The sequence below is a fragment of the Clinocottus analis genome, unplaced genomic scaffold (assembly GCF_023055335.1).
Source record: "Clinocottus analis isolate CAN_PGR_092001 unplaced genomic scaffold, fCliAna1.0.p SCAF_44, whole genome shotgun sequence".
NCBI lineage: Eukaryota > Metazoa > Chordata > Actinopteri > Perciformes > Cottidae > Clinocottus > Clinocottus analis.
In genome coordinates this window covers 153,242-175,000 of record NW_027176198.1, presented here as the reverse complement: position 1 = coordinate 175,000, position 21,759 = coordinate 153,242, and the positions used below count along the sequence as shown (strand labels likewise).

Genomic DNA, 21,759 nt, shown 5'->3' with positions numbered 1-21,759 from the left:
ACTCTAGTAGTACTGTGCAGTACTCTAGTAGTACTGTAGTACTCTAGTAGTACTGTGTGGTACTCTAGTAGTACTGTGTAGTACTCTAGTAGTACTGTGTGGTACTCTAGTAGTACTGTGTAGTACTCTAGTAGTACTGTGTGGTACTCTAGTAGTACTGTGTAGTACTCTAGTAGTACTGTAGTACTCTAGTAGTACTGTGTAGTACTCTAGTAGTACTGTAGTACTCTAGTAGTACTGTGTAGTACTCTAGTAGTACTGTGTAGTACTAGTAGTACTGTGTAGTACTAGTAGTACTGTGTAGTACTCTAGTAGTACTGTGTGGTACTCTAGTAGTACTGTAGTACTCTAGTAGTACTGTGTAGTACTCTAGTAGTACTGTGTAGTACTAGTAGTACTGTGTAGTACTAGTAGTACTGTGTAGTAGTACTACATGTACAACATGATATTAAACTTCTCGTTAAACTGAAGGAAGTTTACAAAAGTCTGCTCGTCTCCACGGTAACTGCAGTGACTATAAGTCAACACACACACACACACACACACACACACACACACACACACACACACACACACACACACACACACACACAGGAAGACACTCAGGTGGATGACTTGTAACCATGGTTACTGGCTCAGTCTGAGCATCAGTGCCAATGTTTATGGGATGTCGGAGGCGTTGCTGGTGGGAATTCAAATGTTAAAGAGTCTCAGACGGGTTTTAAACACACACACACACACACACACACACACACACACACACACACACACACACGCACGCACGCACGCACACGCACACACACACACACACACACATACACACACACACACACATCAGAAGAATATTAATGTCTTCTATATATTTATATATATATATATATATATATATATATATATATATATATATATATATATATATATATATATATATATATATATATTTAATATTTAGATATATTTCATCAAATTTAGATTTGGTTAACGTCCGCCGTAGTTAGTGTGCAAGTAGTAAATGTGTCAAGTTTGTATCTTCATAATAATAATTTGATTATTGATCTTAAAGATGTAAAATAATAGAAGGAAACTCATCACACAGGTTAGTTTTACAGTTCAGTATTAATATTTTACTTTAGAGCTGTTATTAAAGCATACATGTATTCATAAGATTAAATGTTCTAGCTCTGAATGAATCTGATCATTTGCATATATTCATGTTATTAAATCCTTAATACATTTCTGTACTATATGTTTCAGCTCTGGTCCATGTGAAGCTGTGGGCCATCGACCGTCAGTGCTACCAAACCATCATGATGAGGACTGGACTCATCAAACACGCCGAGTACATGGACTTCCTCAAGAGGTGACACTGCCCCTTTAAGAGACTAACCCCGCCCCTTTAGCAGACTAACCCCACCCCTTTAGGAAACTAACCCCGCCCCTTTAGGAGAGTAACACTGCCCCTTTAAGAGACTAACCCCGCCCCTTTAGCAGACTAACCCCACCCCTTTAGAAGACTAACCCTGCCTCTTTAGGAAACTAACCCCGCCCCTTTAAGAGACTAACCCCGCCCCTTTAGCAGACTAACCCCACCCCACCTGACCTCAGCTCATACAGGACGTTCTAACCGCTCATCAGAGCAGCGCGTGTGGACTTCACCTCACGGTAGTTCAACAGAAACACGGAGAGAGAAAAGTCAACGATGCTGAAAGTCTCTCTGTCTGCAGCGTTCCCACATTCCAGGGTCTTCCAGAAGAGACGCTCAGTAAGCTGGCTGACGTCATGGAGGAGGTGAGCCCTTCAGACCCTCAGACCACCAGACACCCTAAGACCTTCAGACCTTCAGACCACCAGACACCCTAAGACCTTCAGACCTTCAGACCACCAGACACCCTAAGACCTTCAGACCTTTAGACCACCAGACACCCTAAGACCTTTAGACATTTAGACCACCAGACACCTTAAGACCTATAGACCGTTAGACCACCAGACACCTTAAGACCTATAGGCCGTTAGACCACCAGACACCTTAAGCCCTTAAGACTTTTTGACCACCAGACACCTTAAGACCTATAGACCGTTAGACCACCAGACACCTTTAGACTTTTCGACCACCAGACATGTTAAGACCTTTTGGCCGTTAGACCACCAGACACCTTAAGACCTTTCGACCTTCAGACCCTTTAGACCTTAAACTACAAACTCTTCTTCTGTGGTGGCGTCTCACTGTCCTTCTTCTTCTGTGGTGGCGTCTCACTGTACTTCTTCTTCTGTGGTGGCATCTCACTGTACTTCTTCTGTGGTGGCATCTCACTGTCCTTCTGTGGTGGCGTCTCACTGTCCTTCTTCTGTGGTGGCATCTCACTCTCCTTCTGTGGTGGCGTCTCACTGTCCTTCTGTGGTGGCGTCTCACTGTCCTTCTTCTGTGGTGGCGTCTCACTGTCCTTCTTCTGTGGTGGCGTCTCACTGTCCTTCTTCTGTGGTGGCATCTCACTGTCCTTCTGTGGTGGCGTCTCACTGTCCTTCTGTGGTGGCATCTCACTCTCCTTCTTCTGTGGTGGCGTCTCACTGTCCTTCTGTGGTGGCGTCTCACTGTCCTTCTGTGGTGGCGTCTCACTGTCCTTCTTCTGTGGTGGCGTCTCACTGTCCTTCTGTGGTGGCATCTCACTCTCCTTCTGTGGTGGCGTCTCACTGTCCTTCTGTGGTGGCGTCTCACTGTCCTTCTGTGGTGGCGTCTCACTGTCCTTCTGTGGTGGCGTCTCACTGTCCTTCTTCTGTGGTGGCATCTCACTGTCCTTCTGTGGTGGCGTCTCACTGTCCTTCTTCTGTGGTGGCATCTCACTCTCCTTCTTCTGTGGTGGCGTCTCACTGTCCTTCTGTGGTGGCGTCTCACTGTCCTTCTTCTGTGGTGGCGTCTCACTGTACTTCTTCTTCTGTGGTGGCATCTCACTGTACTTCTTCTGTGGTGGCATCTCACTGTCCTTCTGTGGTGGCGTCTCACTGTCCTTCTTCTGTGGTGGCATCTCACTCTCCTTCTGTGGTGGCGTCTCACTGTCCTTCTGTGGTGGCGTCTCACTGTCCTTCTTCTGTGGTGGCGTCTCACTGTCCTTCTTCTGTGGTGGCATCTCACTCTCCTTCTTCTGTGGTGGCGTCTCACTGTCCTTCTGTGGTGGCGTCTCACTGTCCTTCTTCTTCTGTGGTGGCGTCTCACTGTACTTCTTCTTCTGTGGTGGCATCTCACTGTACTTCTTCTGTGGTGGCATCTCACTGTCCTTCTGTGGTGGCGTCTCACTGTCCTTCTGTGGTGGCGTCTCACTGTCCTTCTGTGGTGGCGTCTCACTGTCCTTCTTCTGTGGTGGCGTCTCACTGTCCTTCTTCTGTGGTGGCATCTCAATGTCCTTCTGTGGTGGCATCTCACTCTCCTTCTTCTGTGGTGGCGTCTCACTGTCCTTCTGTGGTGGCGTCTCACTGTCCTTCTGTGGTGGCGTCTCACTGTCCTTCTTCTGTGGTGGCGTCTCACTGTCCTTCTTCTGTGGTGGGGTCTCACTGTCCTTCTGTGGTGGCATCTCACTCTCCTTCTTCTGTGGTGGCGTCTCACTGTCCTTCTGTGGTGGCGTCTCACTGTCCTTCTGTGGTGGCGTCTCACTGTCCTTCTTCTGTGGTGGCATCTCACTGTCCTTCTGTGGTGGCGTCTCACTGTCCTTCTTCTGTGGTGGCGTCTCACTGTCCTTCCTCTGTGGTGGCGTCTCACTGTCCTTCCTCTGTGGTGGCGTCTCACTGTCCTTCTTCTTCTGTGGTGGCGTCTCACTGTCCTTCCTCTGTGGTGGCGTCTCACTGTCCTTCTTCTTCTGTGGTGGCGTCTCACTGTCCTTCCTCTGTGGTGGCGTCTCACTGTCCTTCTTCTTCTGTGGTGGCGTCTCACTGTCCTTCCTCTGTGGTGGCGTCTCACTGTCCTTCTTCTTCTGTGGTCAGACTCATTATGAGGAGGGAGAGTTCATCATCCGACAGGGAGCCAGAGGAGACACCTTCTTCATCATCAGCAGTGGAAAGGTAGCCCCTCCTTCTATTGATTATTGTATTGATCAGCTGACTCGTCCTGATCGTCTGGTATTCACACTTTCAGGTCAACGTGACCCAAGAGGATTCAGCCAATCAGGAGCCAACACACCTCAGAGAGCTCACCAGGGGGAACTGGTTTGGAGAGAGAGCACTGCAGGGGTGAGATCACCTGACCTCTGACCCCGAGACCGGAACCTTTGACTTCTGAACCTGAACCTTAAGTTCTTTGTGCGTGTGTGCGTGCGTGCGTGCGTGCGTGCGTGCGTGTGTGTGTGTTGTATCCACAGTGAAGATGTCAGAACAGCAAACGTCATCGCTGCTGAGGCCGTCACCTGCCTGGTCATCGACCGAGAGTAAGACACAAACACACACACAAACACACAAACACAAACACACGAACACACACACACACACACACACACACACACATAAACACACACACACACACACACACACACACATAAACACACACACAAACATAATTCATATTGTAGTTTTTACTACATTTATCTGACAGCATTAGTAACTTATTTATTTATTATATTCATCAATCAATAAAATAAGCTAGCAGCAGAACGTGAAGTCAAATATCTGTAGCTTCAAAGTGATCAACACATCAATGATCAATAACCTTCGTTTATATTGTTGATGTTTCAATAATAATAATAATAATAATAATAATAATAACTTCCTGTATTGGTCTGCACAGTACTACACAGAACTTAGTGAAGCTGGGACTCTGCTGCCCTCTGCTGGTCGTCTGCTCTACCTACACACACACACACACACACACACACACACACACACACACACACACACACACACACACACACACACACACACACACACACACAGAGTTAATAACAGTTTCTTTCTCGTCAGTTCTTTCAAGCATCTGATTGGTGGACTGGACGACGTTTCAAATAAAGGATGTGAAGACGCTGAAGCTAAAGCCAAGTATGTTTATTATGTTTATAATGTTTATAATGTTTATTATGTTTATAATGTTTATAATGTTTATAATGTTTATTATGTTTATAATGTTTATAATGTTTATTATGTTTATAATGTTTATAATGTTTATAATGTTTATAATGTTTATAATGTTTATTATGTTTATAATGTTTATAATGTTTATTATGTTTATAATGTTTATAATGTTTATAATGTTTATTATGTTTATAATGTTTATTATGTTTATAATGTTTATAATGTTTATAATGTTTATTATGTTTATAATGTTTATAATGTTTATTATGTTTATAATGTTTATAATGTTTATTATGTTTATAATGTTTATTATGTTTATAATGTTTATTATGTTTATTATGTTTATAATGTTTATAATGTTTATTATGTTTATAATGTTTATAATGTTTATTATGTTTATAATGTTTATTATGTTTATTATGTTTATAATGTTTATAATGTTTATTATGTTTATAATGTATATATAAATATATATATGTACTTGTATATATATATATATATATAATTATATATATAACTATATATATATATAGTTATATATATATATATATATATATATATATATATATATATATATATATATATATATATATATATATATAGTTGTATATACATATAGTTATATATAGTCATAATAAAGCTCTGTCTCCTGGAGGAAGCAGCGTGTTCTTGGTTCTATAAATATCGCCAGCGTCTCGTTACAGACTGAAGGTTCTGACTTAAAGGACGAAGCCTCAGAGGCTCCAGTCACTCGCTCAGCCGGAGCGCTCAGCTGGACTCTTCCCAAGTCCTCCAGGTCCCAAGTCTTCCAGGTCCCAAGTCCTCCAGGTCCCAAGTCTTCCAGGTCCCAAGTCCTCCAGGTCTCAAGTCTTCCAGGTCCCAAGTCCTCCAGGTCCCAAGTCCTCCAGGTCTCAAGTCCTCCAGGTCTCAAGTCTTCCAGGTCCCAAGTCCTCCAGGTCCCAAGTCCTCCAGGTCCCAAGTCCTCCAGGTCTCAAGTCCTCCAGGTCTCAAGTCCTCCAGGTCCCAAGTCCTTCAGTTTGGATCTTTCCAGTTTCAGAGTCTCGTGGCGTCTCGTCCGTCATCCATCAACCCGATGGCGCGCTCTGCTTTCTGACGCGTCCTCTGGGGAGCAGCAGAGGCTGAAGCTGGAGGATCCGGTGACCTCGCCGGTTCCTCCAGACCAGGACCTCGGATCCTCATCGACGCCCTCGACGCTCGCCATGTGACCGGCCAGCGGCGCTCGGACGCTCTGCGGAACATTTAGATCGTTCCTCCTTTGACGAAGAGAATGAAGATCTGAAGGTCTGGTTCGGGTCCAGAGTCCTCTCAGACATGAGGGAGTTGCTTCTCCTCCCAGCGAGGCAGCAGAGAGAGCGGCTCAGCAGCCTCCCTGCTCCTTCCTCCTCCTCCTCCTCCCCCTCCTCTTCATCCCCCTCCTCCTCCTCCCTCCCCATCACCTCCTTCTCCATCCAAACCAGCAGGAGGTTCCCCTTCTTCCATGTGGTCAGATGCTGCAGGTACAGTGAGACGGCGAGGAAGACCTGCAGAGACCGACGCTGCTCCAGTGTTTCCACATGTTGAGAGCACTCCACCTTCCTGCGGTCAGTGAAGGCATCGCTGTGTTTGTGTCTCCAGGTACGAGGCCGAGAACGCCTTCTTCTCCCGTCTGGACCTGAAGGACTTCAACATCGTGGACACGCTGGGCGTAGGCGGCTTCGGACGCGTGGAGCTGGTACGCTTACGTGAGCAGCTTGAGCAGTGGAAGGTGGTGTGTGTGTGTGTGTGTGTGTGTGTGTGTGTGTGTGTGTGTGTGTGTGTGTTTGTTTTTGTTTTTGTGTGTGTTTGTGTTTGTGTGTGCTCGTGCCTGCATTTGTGTGTGTGTGTGTGTGTGTGTGTGTGTGTGAGCTATTTGTAGTAACTTTCCAGTGGAGTATCAGTGCTGGTAACTGTAAACCAGGCGTCATGTGTTCAGGGTTAACGAAGCAGTTCAGGTCTGTTAGATTTACCATCATCATCATCATCATCATCATCATCATCATCATCATCATCATCATCACCATCATTCATTCATTCATTAATAAGGTTAAGTTACATAAATCCTATATTTAATCCTCCTCATCAGCTTTCGGTGCTTTTCTTGACATCTCGACTCATCAGATTGAGTCCTGATCACAAGAGGACAGCTGGTTGGGTTAGGGGGGTTCAGGGCCCTGAAGGTCAGGGGGAACCATGCAGAGGGTTTGCCCAAAAGCAGGAAGGAGTCCCCGCTCAGGATCTCCCATCAGCCCTCTGGAGGTATCTTTAGCGCATGAGTCAGATGTAACTCTGCTCCGAGGAAAACACCCACCTCTGACCTCCAGACGGCCACTGCTATTTCCCGTCATCAGGCTAGCTGTTTCCCCCTGTTACCAGCCTTAATGCTAAGCTAAGCTAACCGGCAGCTGGCTGAGTGGGGTCCAGAAATAGAGGATTGTGTCATGTTTCATTTACTAGTTTATGCCTCATACGAGTTCTGGATCAGCGTGATGTCGCTCCTCATCGCAGCTTCAAACTCCTGAGTCAGGATTCAAACCCAAACACAACTTTTAAACCGTCGGTCCCATTTAAAAGCACGCCGGCGTCTCATTGGCTCAAACATCTAAACTACTGGTCAGGTTTAAATAACTAAACTACTGGTCAGGTTTAAATAACTAAACTACTGGTCAGGTTTAAATAACTAAACTACTGGTCAGGTTTAAATAACTAAACTACTGGTCAGGTTTAGACTAAACTTAAAGATGCTGCACATCATTGTTTGTATATTTCAATGAGTGGTAAGAAGTACAACACTTGTTGTTTCAGGTTTGTTGCATTGTTTTGACGTGTCGTGTGTTGACGTGTCGTGTGTTGACGTGTTGTGTGTTGACGTGTTGTGTGTTGACGTGTTGTGTGTTGTGTGTTGACGTGTTGTGTGTCGTGTGTTGACGTGTCGTGTGTTGACGTGTTGTGTGTTGTGTGTTGACGTGTTGTGTGTTGTGTGTTGACGTGTTGACGTGTTGTGTGTTGACGTGTTGTGTGTTGTGTGTTGACGTGTTGACGTGTTGCGTGTTGACGTGTTGACGTGTTGTGTGTTGACGTGTTGTGTGTTGACGTGTTGTGTGTTGTGTGTTGTGTGTTGACGTGTTGTGTGTTGACGTGTTGTGTGTTGACGTGTTGTGTGTTGTGTGTTGACGTGTTGTGTGTTGTGTGTTGACGTGTTGACGTGTTGCGTGTTGACGTGTTGACGTGTTGTGTGTTGACGTGTTGTGTGTTGACGTGTTGTGTGTTGTGTGTTGTGTGTTGTGTGTTGTGTGTTGACGTGTTGCGTGTTGACGTGTTGTGTGTTGTGTGTTGACGTGTTGTGTGTTGACGTGTTGTGTGTTGTGTGTTGTGTGTTGACGTGTTGACGTGTCGTGTGTTGACGTGTTGTGTGTTGTGTGCTGACGTGTTGTGTGTTACGTGTTGTGTGTTGTGTGTTGACGTGTTGTGTGTTGACGTGTTGACGTGTCGTGTGTTGACGTGTTGTGTGTCGTGTGTTGACGTGTTGTGTGTTGTGTGTTGACGTGTCGTGTGTTGACGTGTTGTGTGTTGTGTGTTGTGTGTTGCGTGTTGACGTGTTGTGTGTTGACGTGTCGTGTGTTGACGTGTTGTGTGTTGTGTGTTGTGTGTTGCGTGTTGACGTGTTGTGTGTTGACGTGTTGTGTGTTGACGTGTTGTGTGTTGTGTGTTGACGTGTCGTGTGTTGACGTGTTGTGTGTTGACGTGTCGTGTGTTGACGTGTCGTGTGTTGACGTGTCGTGTGTTGACGTGTTGTGTGTTGACGTGTTGCGTGTTGACGTGTCGTGTGTTGTGTGTTGCGTGTTGACGTGTTGTGTGTTGCGTGTTGACGTGTTGTGTGTTGCGTGTTGACGTGTTGTGTGTTGCGTGTTGACGTGTTGTGTGTTGCGTGTTGTGTGTTGACGTGTTGTGTGTTGTGTGTTGCGTGTTGCGTGTTGACGTGTTGTGTGTCGGTCTTCAGGTGCAGCTGAAGAACGAGGAGGCCAAGACGTTCGCCATGAAGATCCTGAAGAAGCGTCACATCGTGGACACGAGACAACAGGAACACATCCGCTCTGAGAAACACATCATGGCCGACGCTCACTCTGACTTCATCGTCAGGTCAGTGCTCCATCGTCATCATCCTCACTGAAATCCTTTCTTTGGGATTCCTTGCTTCCCAAAATGTGTTGCTCTTAGTCTTTCAAAATAAAAGCTTCAGTAGCCCATCTTTGTTTGTGGTTTTGTGCATTTGGTTTTGGGTTCTAAACTATTATGATGAGAGTTCAATGTAATTTTATTGTCCATGTGCTAAAAATATTGTATTTATTAATTGACTTAAAAAAAGTACATGAAAGCAGAATAATGAAATAAGATACGTGGAGTCAGAACAAATCTCAGATGAAATAAGAGCTCTGTCTGCTGCTGTGTTGTTGGTGTCCAGGCTGTACCGGACCTTTAAGGACAGTAAATACCTGTACATGCTGCTGGAGGCGTGTCTGGGAGGAGAGCTGTGGACCATCCTGAGAGACAGGTACCCGTCTCACCCCGTTGACCCGTCTACTCTGTCTTCATTCAGCACAGGCACCTGGAGCTGGATCAAGGAAAGCCATCGCGATCTCCTTCTCGTGGTTTCCATGAAGAAGCGTCTCGCTTCTGAAACTTTTAGAAATGGATTCGTTGACCAAATAATTGATATTTGGATAGTTGGTCCTTTTTCAAGCAAACTAAAAACCTTCTGTGGTGTTTTATGTGATCAGTGCCCGTGTGTTTCAGGGGTTCGTTTGAAGACTCGACCACCAGGTTCTACACGGCCTGCGTGGTCGAAGCCTTCGCCTACCTGCATGCCAAAGGCATCATTTACAGAGACTTGAAGCCGGAGAATCTCATCCTGGACAGCCGGGGATACGCCAAGCTGGTAATCCTTCAAAATGTTTTTAATATTTCACATTTAGTAGGACGACACCAGAAAGAGTTTATCCTCATATTTTCAAGAAGTTTCAAGCTTGAGATGTTGATGCACACAATAAAAATCATGGGAATGTGGAGCGAATGCTTCAATCAACTTCATCTTTTTCTAGGTGGACTTTGGTTTTGCCAAGAAAATCGGTTTCTGCAAGAAAACGTGGACGTTCTGCGGGACGCCGGAGTACGTGGCTCCAGAGATCATCCTCAACAAAGGCCACGACGTGTCGGCGGACTACTGGTCTCTGGGCATCCTGATGTACGAGCTGCTGACCGGCAGGTGAGGATGGAGACCGAGCAGAGACGGTGGACTCGGTGGCTCGGTGTCTGACGGCGTCTCTGTGTCTCCAGTCCCCCGTTCTCAGGTCCAGATCCAATGAAAACCTACAACGTCATCCTGAGAGGCATCGACATGATCGAGTTCCCCAAGAAGATCACCAAGAACGCCGCCAGCCTCATCAAGAAGCTCTGCAGGTAGGTGGCGCTGTTCACCTGAGCGTCTCACGTTCACTGCAGGCGGAAGTTCATTGTTCTCCTAAATAAATCCTGTGTCGACAGAGATAACCCCTCAGAGAGACTCGGGAACCTGAAGAACGGAGTCAAAGACATCCAGAAGCACAAGTGAGTGGAGAGGAAGCTGGCACCTGATTGGCTGTTCCAGCTCTCACCTGATTGGCTGTTCCAGCTCTCACCTGTCTCTTGTTGTCTATCTAAAGACCAGACAACCAGTAATCTGCCTCTCTGTGTTCAGGTGGTTCGAAGGGTTTAACTGGGAGGGTCTGAGGAAAGGAACTCTGACTCCGCCCATCACACCTCATGTGAGTCAAAGTGAAATTTATGTTCGACCAATCGGAGCTCTGTAAATGTCTTGAAACATAACTACTCAACAAAAACAAGGTGATACAGTGTCGGCCACAGTTTGTAGAACGTCATATTACAAAATCTACGTTTGGGGTTTCTGCCGATGTTCTGGTGAATTGAGGGAATTATTTGAATGAAGACGATTCCCCTTTATATTCGACCACCTGCTGTAAGCCGACCGTCCACTTTCAGGCCCCTTGATGAGTCTCTTACTCTCTGTGTGATCATATCAACCTGCCGTGCAGACTCTCAGCGCTCTGACCGGCCTGGACTCTGACAGGTCTGCAGGTGTCACAGGTGTTTGACTCGGTGTTCTTCTGTCCAGGTTTCCTCTCCGACCGACAGCAATAACTTCGACAATTTCCCCGAAGACACGGATGAGCCGCCGCCGGACGACAACTCCGGATGGGATTACGACTTTTAGTCTGACTTTCTTTGAACAACGAGTCTGGTTCCTTGATCGGCTGCAGCTGAACTTTCGGCACGCTCGTCCTTCAGCGGCGTCGAGTCCCACGTATTGCTGCAGGACAATTTGTTTATTGAGTCTTTAGGTCGCTAGAAGTCTTTGAGCGATGCAAGTCTGGCCGTCCACACGTGTTCGTACCCGGGGAAGTCCTCCAGCTCCAGAGAGCGGTCAGAACTCTGCAACACAAACACAGGTGTGTTCCTGCTGGGCCTTGCAGGGATTATGAACCCAGATCAACTTTGATTCTTTGTCCAGCTGCAGCTGAACTTTGTGTATCTTCCCACATCAGCATTCGGCTCCACAGCGCAGACCTTTGCTACGTGTCCCATATGTTGCTGCAAAACGTCAGATAGCTCGGCCGTTGGTCAGGGACGACCACCAGAACCCTGCAGCCTCCGACCCGTCAGTGAAGCCGCCGGAGGCTGAAGGCAGTCGACCTCAAGCTGGTCAGGAGGAGCATGTGTCACCAAGCGACACTGCAGAGTGCAGGTCCTTCAACAGGAGGGTTAATGGACATGCAGCAACCAGAGTGTTGAACCACTGAAGGACTCTGGGACTCAACCCTGGGAGATTCATCTGGAAACAAGACAATGGAAACCTCTGCTCCTCCCAGCTTACCCGGATTGGCTGACACTTGAACTTTGACCTCCTGGAGGAAGGTCCTTCAACTACCGCCTTTGAAATCTGGTGTTAGTGTTTGCAGTCTTGAAGGTTCGGTTCTCCGAAAAGAGAACCTGAAACCAGGAGCAAAGACTTGAGACCCAACGGGCCAACCCAACGTCACCGCGATGCCTTCACTTGCCTTGGATGTAGCAGCCGTGGTCCTGATACGAACACTTCTACTTTTAAACTTTCCTTTCTATCCTCCTTGATGTGTGGACCTCTGAATCATCGCATGAGAATAGATATTTCGTACATATTTCCAAGACTTCCTACATATTTTTGCACACACACATAAACACTCCTTCTCACAGACACACTGCATGACTTGGTTGGATTTCTTATCGGCTGTTTGTTTCAAAGACAAAGTCCTGTTGTGTTGTGTTCTGTAGCTCACACACACACACACACTCACACACACACACACACACACACTCACACACTCACACACACACACGTATATCTTTACTCTCTGAATCATCTCACTAACGAGCTGTTTGTGGATCTGATCGTTCACGTTGTTGTTGAATTGAAAAACACAAACTGTGTGAAAGTGGCTTCCTCTGAGCGCTGAATGCTTCTCCTCGTGAGGGAAGGAGGCGAGCCGCCTTCAAAGTTTGTATTTCTTCCACCAAACAAGAGTTTAACTATGAAAAGTGATTCATCGATTTATTTTAAATGTGTATTGATATTTTGTGGCCTTTCTGTAGAAGCAGCTGTCGGTCGTTTCATTTCGGTACGAAGCCTTTGTCTGCATGAACACAGCAGAGATGTGTTAGCCTAGCTTAGCATGAAGCCTGGAGGCGGGGGGAAAAGCTAGCCTGCTTGTTTTGTTCCTACAATCTGATCTAATTCAGTCAACGTGTACAAAAACATAAATATCTGAAGTATGTTAAGGAATAATAATAATAATAATAATAATCATAATAATAATAACTTCCCCACCACAGACCAGGATGTCAGGTTGGTTTTGATGTTGGACACAAAAAGAGATGAAACGATGTTTGTTCGGACCAGAATATGAATGTTCGTATTGATTCTCAGTGATATATATATATATATTTTTATGAGATTGTGTGATGAAGTATTACTGATTTATTTGTATATCGTGGGAAGGTAGTATTTTATGATGTCTCCGCTGTTTGTAGATCATTATTACTATTGTTGTTATTGTTGTTGTTGTTATTACTCCAGCAGCTCTTTGAAAAAACACGAGTTGTTTGGTTCTAACTGCTTTTGTTTCTCTGAGTTTAGGATAGATTTATATATATATATATATATATATATATATATATATATATATATATATATATATATATATATATATATATATATATATATATATATAAAATACTTTATTCATCCCTGAGGGGTTGTGGTGTGGAGGCAGCAAGCTGAGGTCCATAGAAGACATTTAATAATAAAACTACAACAATACAAAGTACATGAAGAGTATATTCAGTGTATTTGTATTCAGTTCATACAGTGAAAGATAAAGTATCTCACGGTTTCCTCAAGCGAGCGCGTCAGTGATGAAGGAAAGTAAAAGTGAACAAAACAACGTGAACACACACTGTGTGAGGCCTCTAGACGTTTTAGTTTTGACATGAATATATATATATATATATATATATATATATATATATATATATATAATATATATATATATATATATATATATATATGTATACATGTTATCCTTGCATAAATAAATATACACACACACACACGCGCGGGCTGGATGTTAAGAGCCTCCTCCTCCTTCCTTTTTTTATGAATGAGATACACGATGATGTCATCAACAAGCCCCGCCCCCACTGATGCGGAAAAACCTCACGATGAGGAAGAGAGCGAGAGAGAGTGAGAGAGAGAGGTGTCCTCATGTTTCCCATCTTTCTCTCTCTCTCTCTCTCTCTCTCTCTCTCTCTCTCTCCCCCCCCCCCCCCCCCCCCCCCCCGCCTTCTCCTTCTTCCCCCTCCCCCCTTCACGAGCCTGAGGATGAGTTATCCAGTGAGGGAGGAGGGAGGACACAGCGCAGCATCAGCACCACATCATCCTCATCATCAGGAACGTTTGGAACGAGAAGGACGGAGATTCAAACCCTCTGAGCGCAGTCACGACAGGTGGTGACTAATGCCTGGAATGTCACGTGCTGAAGACATAGATAGAAGTGCAGATGCCGGAGCAGGCTAATCGCTGCAGTGAAGAGAGATGAAGAACAGACCAGAGGAAGAGGAGGAGGAGATTTGTATTCCTGAGCTGTTCATGTGGAGCGTCACTGAATAATCTCTGGATGAGCCGACTCGGTGCCTGACTAATTAATGGATAGGAGATTAATGGTCTCCTGCCTTCGGATTGTGGGGCCAGACTACATCCTGAGCAGCAACCCTCCTCCACCGCCTAACACTCCTCCACATGTGGTGCTTCAGAGGCTGGGATCTGGCTAACGTCTGGAACAGCTGACCCGCCGCAGCCGTACTACACAACCTTCTGTGCTACGGCCTCCTCCTGGGACCAGGCTAACCTCTGGACCGGCGTGTCGGGCATGTTCTGCTTCTGCCTGCAGAGCTCTCTGCTGAAGCTCCAGGCGCTGGAGGTGGAGGGGGGCTCTCCTCTGGGCCCGTCCCCGGAGGAGAGCCCCCCTGCCCCGGGCAGCAAGGAGCAGAGGAGCCCCTGTGGCCCCGAGGGCAAGACGCTGGCTCTGTGCCACGGGGGCCCCTCAGACGAGAACAGCCCTCCAGGTACCTGTCTGTCTGCGCACCTGTCTTTCTGACTGACTGTCTGCACACACCTGTCTGTCTTACTACTAGTCTGCTATCAGTAGTAATAGTAGTAGTAGTAGTAGTAGTAGTAGTAGTAGTAGCAGTAGCAGTAGTAGTAGTAGTAGCAGTAGCAGTAGTAGTAGCAGGAGTTAACAGGTGAAGGGTAGGGAGCAGGAGTTAACAGGTGAAGGGTAGGGAGCAGGAGTTAACAGGTGAAGGGTAGGGAGCAGGAGTTAGCAGGTGAAGGGTAGGGAGCAGGGGTTAGCAGGTGAAGGGTAGGGAGCAGGGGTTAGCAGGTGAAGGGTAGGGAGCAGGAGTTAGCAGGTGAAGGGTAGGGAGCAGGGGTTAACAGGTGAAGGGTAGGGAGCAGGGGTTAGCAGGTGAAGGGTAGGGAGCAGGGGTTAGCAGGTGAAGGGTAGGGAGCAGGGGTTAGCAGGTGAAGGGTAGGGAGCAGGAGTTAGCAGGTGAAGGGTAGGGAGCAGGGGTTAACAGGTGAAGGGTAGGGAGCAGGGGTTAGCAGGTGAAGGGTAGGGAGCAGGGTTAGCAGGTGAAGGGTAGGGAGCAGGAGTTAGCAGGTGAAGGGTAGGGAGCAGGGGTTAGCAGGTGAAGGGTAGGGAGCAGGGGTTAGCAGGTGAAGGGTAGGGAGCAGGGGTTAGCAGGTGAAGGGTAGGGAGCAGGAGTTAGCAGGTGAAGGGTAGGGAGCAGGGGTTAACAGGTGAAGGGTAGGGAGCAGGGGTTAGCAGGTGAAGGGTAGGGAGCAGGGTTAGCAGGTGAAGGGTAGGGAGCAGGAGTTAGCAGGTGAAGGGTAGGGAGCAGGAGTTAGCAGGTGAAGGGTAGGGAGCAGGGGTTAGCAGGTGAAGGGTAGGGAGCAGGAGTTAGCAGGTGAAGGGTAGGGAGCAGGAGTTAGCAGGTGAAGGGTAGGGAGCAGGAGTTAGCAGGTGAAGGGTAGGGAGCAGGAGTTAGCAGGTGAAGGGTAGGGAGCAGGGGTTAGCAGGTGAAGGGTAGGGAGCAGGAGTTAGCAGGTGCAGGCGTATAGGAGGTTCTGGAGGTCATTGGAGACGCTTCAATGGCCTTTAAGGTCGTGCTTGGTTCTTGAGGTGGGTTGAGCGTGCTCCTCAGGTAGAAGTTCTAACGGTTTACAGATGTTCAGGTCTCGCTTGTGAGTGATTGAGTGTCTTTGTGTCCCTGCAGAGCTGCTGGTGGTCCAGACCAGACCACCCCAGTCCACCAGACACCAGCCGTTTACCGCCATCCACCCGGGCCAGCAGCCCCCAACCCCCGACGGAGCGCCGCCCTCCAGTCCTCACCACTCCCCATACTCCCCTCACCACTCCCCATACTCCCCTCAGAGGAGCAGCCCTGAAGTGGAGGGCGGAGGAGAGGCAGGAAGTGGAGCCCTCCTGCAGCTCCTGGCCGGCGGCCCCGGGCCCCTGCCCTCCCCCCGCTGCTCCAGCCTCAGCAGCAGCCTGAGGTTCAACTCCGACCCCGACACGGCACCATCCCCACCCTGCAGCCAGCAGTACCGACAGTGAGTCTCACCTGTCTGTCCCTCTGTTCACCTGTCTGTCTCTCTGTTCACCTGTCTGTCCCTCTGTTCACCTGTCTGTCCCTCTGTTCACCTGTCTGTCTCTCTGTTCACCTGTCTGTCCCTCTGTTTACCTGTTTGTTTTTATGTCCAGGTGTCGGGCTCGGGACCGGACCGAGGTCCCGGAGGTCCCGGAGTGCCCCTCGTCCATCCCGTTCCTCACCAAACAGATTCAGACCCTGAAGAAGAAGGTTCACAGGTTTGAGGATCAGTTTGAGCAGGAGATGAACTACAAGGTAAACACAGCAGGGACCAGGACTCTAGTGGGCCAGGGACCAAGACTCTAGTGAGTCAGGAACCAGGACTCTAGTGGGCCAGGGACCAAGACTCTAGTGAGTCAGGAACCAGGACTCTAGTGGGCCAGGGACCAAGACTCTAGTGAGTCAGGGACCAAGACTCTAGTGGGCCAGGGACCAAGACTCTAGTGAGTCAGGAACCAAGACTCTAGTGAGTCAGGAACCAGGACTCTGGTGGGTCAGGGACCAAGACATTTAACTTGATCTGGGGATCTGTTTGATTTGTTTGAGGCCAACAGTCTCTTTAGTAACTGGCTCAGGTCTTGTGAGGTTCTGGTTGGTCTGAGACCGGGGATCGACGTTAACCTTGGCTCGATGGTCCGGTGGCTCAATGGTCCGGTAGCTGGATGGTCTGGTGGCCCGATGGTCCAGTGGCCCGGTAGTCCGGGGGCCACAAACCGTTACTCTCAGGCCAGCGAAGGTTTCTTGTCTGTTGCCATCTGTGAAAATATAACACATTTATATAATTATATTAATATAAGCACACATGAGAAGTTCTGGAAAGAAGTTCTCTCGCACAGAAAGAGTTTATTCAGATGTGTGTGAGAAGTTTGATTGGCCGCTCAGTGTTTTAAAGAACCCGGTTCCTCTGACTTCCTCTGATGGTTTCACTTCCTCAGCCGTCCCACAACGACAAATACTCCAACCCGGAGATGGTCCGCGTGATGGGGGAGCTGGCGACGGCTCGCAGGCAGCTCAAAGGTAACCGCTCAGGTGCTCTGCGCAGGTGCTCTGCGCAGGTGCTCTGCGCAGGTGCTCTGCGCAGGTGCTCTGCGCAGGTGCTCTGCGCAGGTGCTCTGCGCAGGTGCTCTGCGCAGGTGCTCTGCGCAGGTGCTCTGCGCAGGTGCTCTGCGCAGGTGCACCGATTGAATCCTCAGAGGAACCTTCGGTACAAGAACCCCAAATAACAGAAATGCATTCTGTGTGTTTGTGCAGCGATGAGACTCCGGCAGTCTGTGTTTGAATCGAAGGAGCCGGACGGTCCAGAGAACTCCTGCAGGTAACCCGGCCCACTGGTCCAGTACACCAGTACACCAGTACACCAGCACACCAGTACAGCAGCACACCAGCACACCAGCACACCAGTACACCAGCACACCAGCACACCAGCACACCAGCACACCGCACACCAGTACACCGGTACACCGGCACACCGGTACACCAGTACACCAGCACACCAGTACACCAGTACACCAGCACACCAGCACACCAGCACACCAGTACACCAGTACACTCCGCTGCACATGCGCTGTGCGGCCCTGGGATCAGATCCACTCGTGTAAATGTGTCTTGCAGGTCCGGCTCGGGCCAGCAGGGGGCGCCGGTCCACAAGCCCACGCTGGAGGAAACGGTGGAGTCTCTGTTCAGACGGCTGAGAGAGAAGAGGCAGGCTCTGGGTCTGCCAGACAACATGAAGGTCCCTGAACGCACCATGACACCACCACATCTTCTCATTCTCCTCTGCAGTGCACGTTTAGCACTAGATACATATTAAATCATCTTTATGTAGTTTGGATTGTGACATCATCAACAACATTGTGTTGATAGCTAAACTGTGTGTGTGTGTGTGTGTGTGTGTGTGTGTGTGTGTGTGTGTGTGTGTAGGAGATGACTCAGGCTCAGATGGTGCTGGAGAAGATGACCTTACAGAAGTGTCTCCTCTACTTCGAGAGTCTGCACGGCCGGCCGGTGAGTCCTGCAGGCGGCTCCTCGTCAGTACAGCGCCACCTGGTGGGCAGAGTGGGAACCAGAACACAGAGCTAATAGAACCCTGAGAACCCAAAGAACCTATAGGACCTTTTGTATCATCAGTATTCAACATTCACTGAAAACACAGATGAATGGTTTCATATTATTTCCTTTTATTTATTTATATGCAGCAAAACAATAAATAACAGCTTCATCAAACGTCTGTCTGTCTGTCTGTCTGTCTGTCTGTCTGTCTGTCTGTCTGTCTGTCTGTCTATCAGGCAGTGAAGCAGAAGATGGTGAAGCCTCTGTATGACAGATACCAGATGATCAAACGTGTCCTCTGCACCAGCCCCACCATCGGCACCATAGTGAGAAACGCTTCTTCTCCTCTTCATCACTCAGTGAAACATGTAGATATTCATCATCATCAAACATGTTCTTTAGTCACTGTTTCATTAGTTTAGAAGTGAAAATGAATATAAGACTTTGACATCGTCCGTCTCTCAGGAGGAAGAGGACGGTTCTGATGAAGACGCGACGAGCTCCCCGGCGGTCCATGATCCTCCCGTCCCGCCTCCTCGCCCAGCGGTCAGACCCGCAGCCGGCGAGGAGGACAGCGACAGCGACCCGGCGTCCGTGTCCCCGATGGACGAGCTGAAGGCCGTCCGTCAGCAAGCTGCGATCACCACGGCCGACCTGCACGAAGCCTCCAGGTCTGTGAGGACGTGTCGCTACGTCACTGAAGAAGAGAAGCACTGCAGTCTGTAACCCGTCACTGTGCTCACACCCAACCAGGCCTCAGCTGCTGCAGCGTCTCCGTGAGACGAGGGCGGAGAAGAAGACGAGGCGCAAAGCTCTGAGAGAGTTCGAGGACGAGTTTCACCGCCAGACTGGAAGGTGAGAGACCAAGTCCACTAAAGTACGACCCCATGACGGTTCTGGTTTAAACCCAGGAGAAGTGTGTTGAAGCTGCATTCTCTCTCCTGACCACCAGGGGGCGACTCCTCTGGTTGTATAGAAGTCTATGCTTTATGTGTTAGAGCTGCATTCTCTCTCCTGACCACCAGGGGGCGACTCCTCTGGTTGTATAGAAGTCTATGCTTCATGAGTTGAAGCTGCATTCTCTCTCCTGACCACCAGGGGGCGACTCCTCTGGTTGTATAGAAGTCTATGCTTCATGTGTTGAAGCTGCATTCTCTCTCCTGACCACCAGGGGGCGACTCCTCTGGTTGTATAGAAGTCTATGCTTCATGTGTTGAAGCTGCATTCTCTCTCCTGACCACCAGGGGGCGACTCCTCTGGTTGTATAGAAGTCTATGCTTTATGTGTTAGAGCTGCATTCTCTCTCCTGACCACCAGGGGGCGACTCCTCTGGTTGTATAGAAGTCTATGCTTCATGTGTTAGAGCTGCATTCTCTCTCCTGACCACCAGGGGGCGACTCCTCTGGTTGTATAGAAGTCTCTGCTTCATGTGTTAAAGCTGCATTCTCTCTCCTGACCACCAGGGGGCGACTCCTCTGGTTGTATAGAAGTCTATGCTTCATGTGTTAAAGCTGCATTCTCTCTCCTGACCACCAGGGGGCGACTCCTCTGGTTGTATAGAAGTCTATGCTTTATGTGTTAGAGCTGCATTCTCTCTCCTGACCACTAGGGGGCTCTTCTTGTGTTTTACCCATAGAATCTGCCAGAAAGAGGACCGCAGTCCGATGAAGGACGAGTACCAGGACTACAAGCAGCTCAAGGCTAAACTCCGTCTGCTGGAAGTCCTGCTCAGCAAACAGGAAGTCACCAAAACCGTGTGAGAGGAAACAGGAGCTCCTGAAGCCCTCAGAACTCTCCATGGGACTCTGGTTGTAATCTGCCCGGTTCAGAGGAGAGGAAGTGGTGGTAGGTCACGCGTTTTCCTTTCCAGCGTTTCTGTTTCTTTCGGCGACGTTAGCTGCATTGAGTATATATATATATATATATATATATATATATATATATATATATATATATATATATATATATATATATATATATATATATATATGACTCTAAATTACCATAATGTACTAAATGCCCCCTGGTGGTCAGGAGAGAGAACGCAGCTTTAACACATGAAACATAGACTTTCACTGCCTGGGCTTAGCTTAGCATAAAGGAAACAGCTAGCCTGGCTGGCCATGCCTTATGTTAGCATGTTAGTGTAGCACATTTAGCATGTTAAGGTAGCATGTTAACATGTATCTTTATGTTTGTATCTTTATGTTATAAAAGCCGGTCGAAGCTCCTATTTTTTTACTAACATTTGTATTTCTGACATTAAAACTTCTCACTTCTTCCTCTCCGAACTGTAAATACTGTAAATACTTCAGAAAAGTTTTATCGTGTAAAGAGAGACCTGTCAGTGGAAACTTGTCTACCAGCATCCTGAAGTGTGTGTTTATTTATCTGCATCCTCACTTTGAATCCTTTTGTACAGCTGCGTTAACTACAAAGCTTCAGAAGAAACTGTACACCTGTAACGGACCAAAATGTTTATTTTATACTGAGTGTGTTTGTCCAACTGAAAGCACTTTGAAGACAAGAGTTTATTTCAGATTAAAGCAGCTGTATTGTTGTTATTTATTTTCGTCTCCTGTTTAATATGCAACGTGAGCATCAGAGAAGACGTCCTGCAGCAGCTCCGCACCTCATTTCAGAGGTTTCCTCGTGCGGTGACGGAGCTCTCTGATTGGCTGCTGGGGTTCCTGGTGGAGGAACACGGAGGAAGTTCAAGACCAGTTTCCCGCCTGCAGGCAGGAAGACTTTATCGGCAAAGGTCACCAAACGCTTCGTGGAATGTTTTGTGGAACGTTCTGAGGAACGTATCAAGGAACATATCATGGAACGTTCTGGGATTATTTTGAGGATCGTCTTGAGTAACGTTTTGTAGAATGTTCTGCGGAATGTTCCGGAAGAACGTTTTCTAGAACATTTTAAGGAACGTTCCTCAACACGTTCCTCTGGAGGTCTTCACGTTGTGACCCGGTTCTTGTGGTGACTCCATAACAACTCTCTGTCGTGATGTTTTGGTTCACTCGATGAGTTTCTACACAGACGAGTTTCTAAATAAATATTTTTGCTATCAACACAATGTCGTCCTTTATAATTATTCAGAATCAACGGATTAAAATCTGCTGATCCTGAAGATGATTTAGTTGAGATGGAAAGCTGAATGAACATATTTAAATGCTGTGAGTTTGTTCGTGCTCATTGGGCAAGGCAGGTTTATTTGTATAGCACATCTCAACAACAAGGCGATTCAAATGCTTCACATGAAACTTTAAAGGCATCAAAACCAAAGAAGAAAACAAGATTTAAAAACCATAATTTTAAAACATTAAAAAT

The 21,759-nt window shown here is 47.6% G+C and overlaps 2 protein-coding genes across 4 annotated transcripts in view; both read left to right on the top strand.

Annotated features, from left to right (window-relative positions):
- LOC137801827 (cGMP-dependent protein kinase 1-like) overlaps positions 1 to 11,630 on the top strand; it is a 24,241-nt gene extending 12,611 nt beyond the window's left edge. Inside the window, exons 4-18 of one of the 3 annotated variants that reach the window (XM_068599222.1) lie at positions 1,255 to 1,360; positions 1,725 to 1,788; positions 3,970 to 4,047; positions 4,121 to 4,215; positions 4,344 to 4,409; positions 4,939 to 5,013; positions 6,682 to 6,778; positions 9,083 to 9,222; positions 9,545 to 9,634; positions 9,877 to 10,018; positions 10,182 to 10,345; positions 10,417 to 10,539; positions 10,624 to 10,686; positions 10,817 to 10,883; positions 11,252 to 11,630. In XM_068599222.1, coding sequence (XP_068455323.1) covers positions 1,255 to 1,360; positions 1,725 to 1,788; positions 3,970 to 4,047; positions 4,121 to 4,215; positions 4,344 to 4,409; positions 4,939 to 5,013; positions 6,682 to 6,778; positions 9,083 to 9,222; positions 9,545 to 9,634; positions 9,877 to 10,018; positions 10,182 to 10,345; positions 10,417 to 10,539; positions 10,624 to 10,686; positions 10,817 to 10,883; positions 11,252 to 11,350 — 1,469 coding nt within the window. In that variant the 3' untranslated portion in view covers positions 11,351 to 11,630. Of the gene's footprint in view, positions 1 to 1,254; positions 1,361 to 1,724; positions 1,789 to 3,969; positions 4,048 to 4,120; positions 4,216 to 4,343; positions 4,410 to 4,938; positions 5,014 to 6,508; positions 6,564 to 6,681; positions 6,789 to 9,082; positions 9,223 to 9,544; positions 9,635 to 9,876; positions 10,019 to 10,181; positions 10,346 to 10,416; positions 10,540 to 10,623; positions 10,687 to 10,816; positions 10,884 to 11,251 lie in introns of those variants that run through there. The other 2 variants (XM_068599224.1, XM_068599223.1) reach the window with 2 other exon arrangements.
- Positions 11,631 to 14,068: 2,438 nt separating this feature from the next.
- Positions 14,069 to 20,331, top strand: LOC137801841 (protein FAM13C-like). The gene is made up of 11 exons (XM_068599247.1): positions 14,069 to 14,793; positions 16,006 to 16,342; positions 16,494 to 16,635; positions 17,316 to 17,397; positions 17,632 to 17,695; positions 17,992 to 18,112; positions 18,301 to 18,384; positions 18,666 to 18,755; positions 18,895 to 19,100; positions 19,183 to 19,284; positions 20,066 to 20,331. Exons 1-11 carry the CDS (start codon positions 14,598 to 14,600, stop codon positions 20,187 to 20,189), a joined length of 1,548 nt encoding a protein of 515 aa, XP_068455348.1. The 5' UTR covers positions 14,069 to 14,597; the 3' UTR covers positions 20,190 to 20,331.
- The last annotated feature ends 1,428 nt before the right edge of the window (positions 20,332 to 21,759 follow it).

Coding starts and splice junctions, on each gene's coding strand:
- LOC137801841 (XM_068599247.1), top strand. CDS start 14,598: ATGTTCTGCTTCTGCCTGCAGAGCTCTCTGCTGAAGCTCCAGGCGCTG. Junction 16,343..16,493: donor TGCAGCCAGCAGTACCGACA/GTGAGTCTCACC, acceptor TTTTATGTCCAG/GTGTCGGGCTCGGGACCGGA. Junction 19,285..20,065: donor TTTCACCGCCAGACTGGAAG/GTGAGAGACCAA, acceptor TTTTACCCATAG/AATCTGCCAGAAAGAGGACC.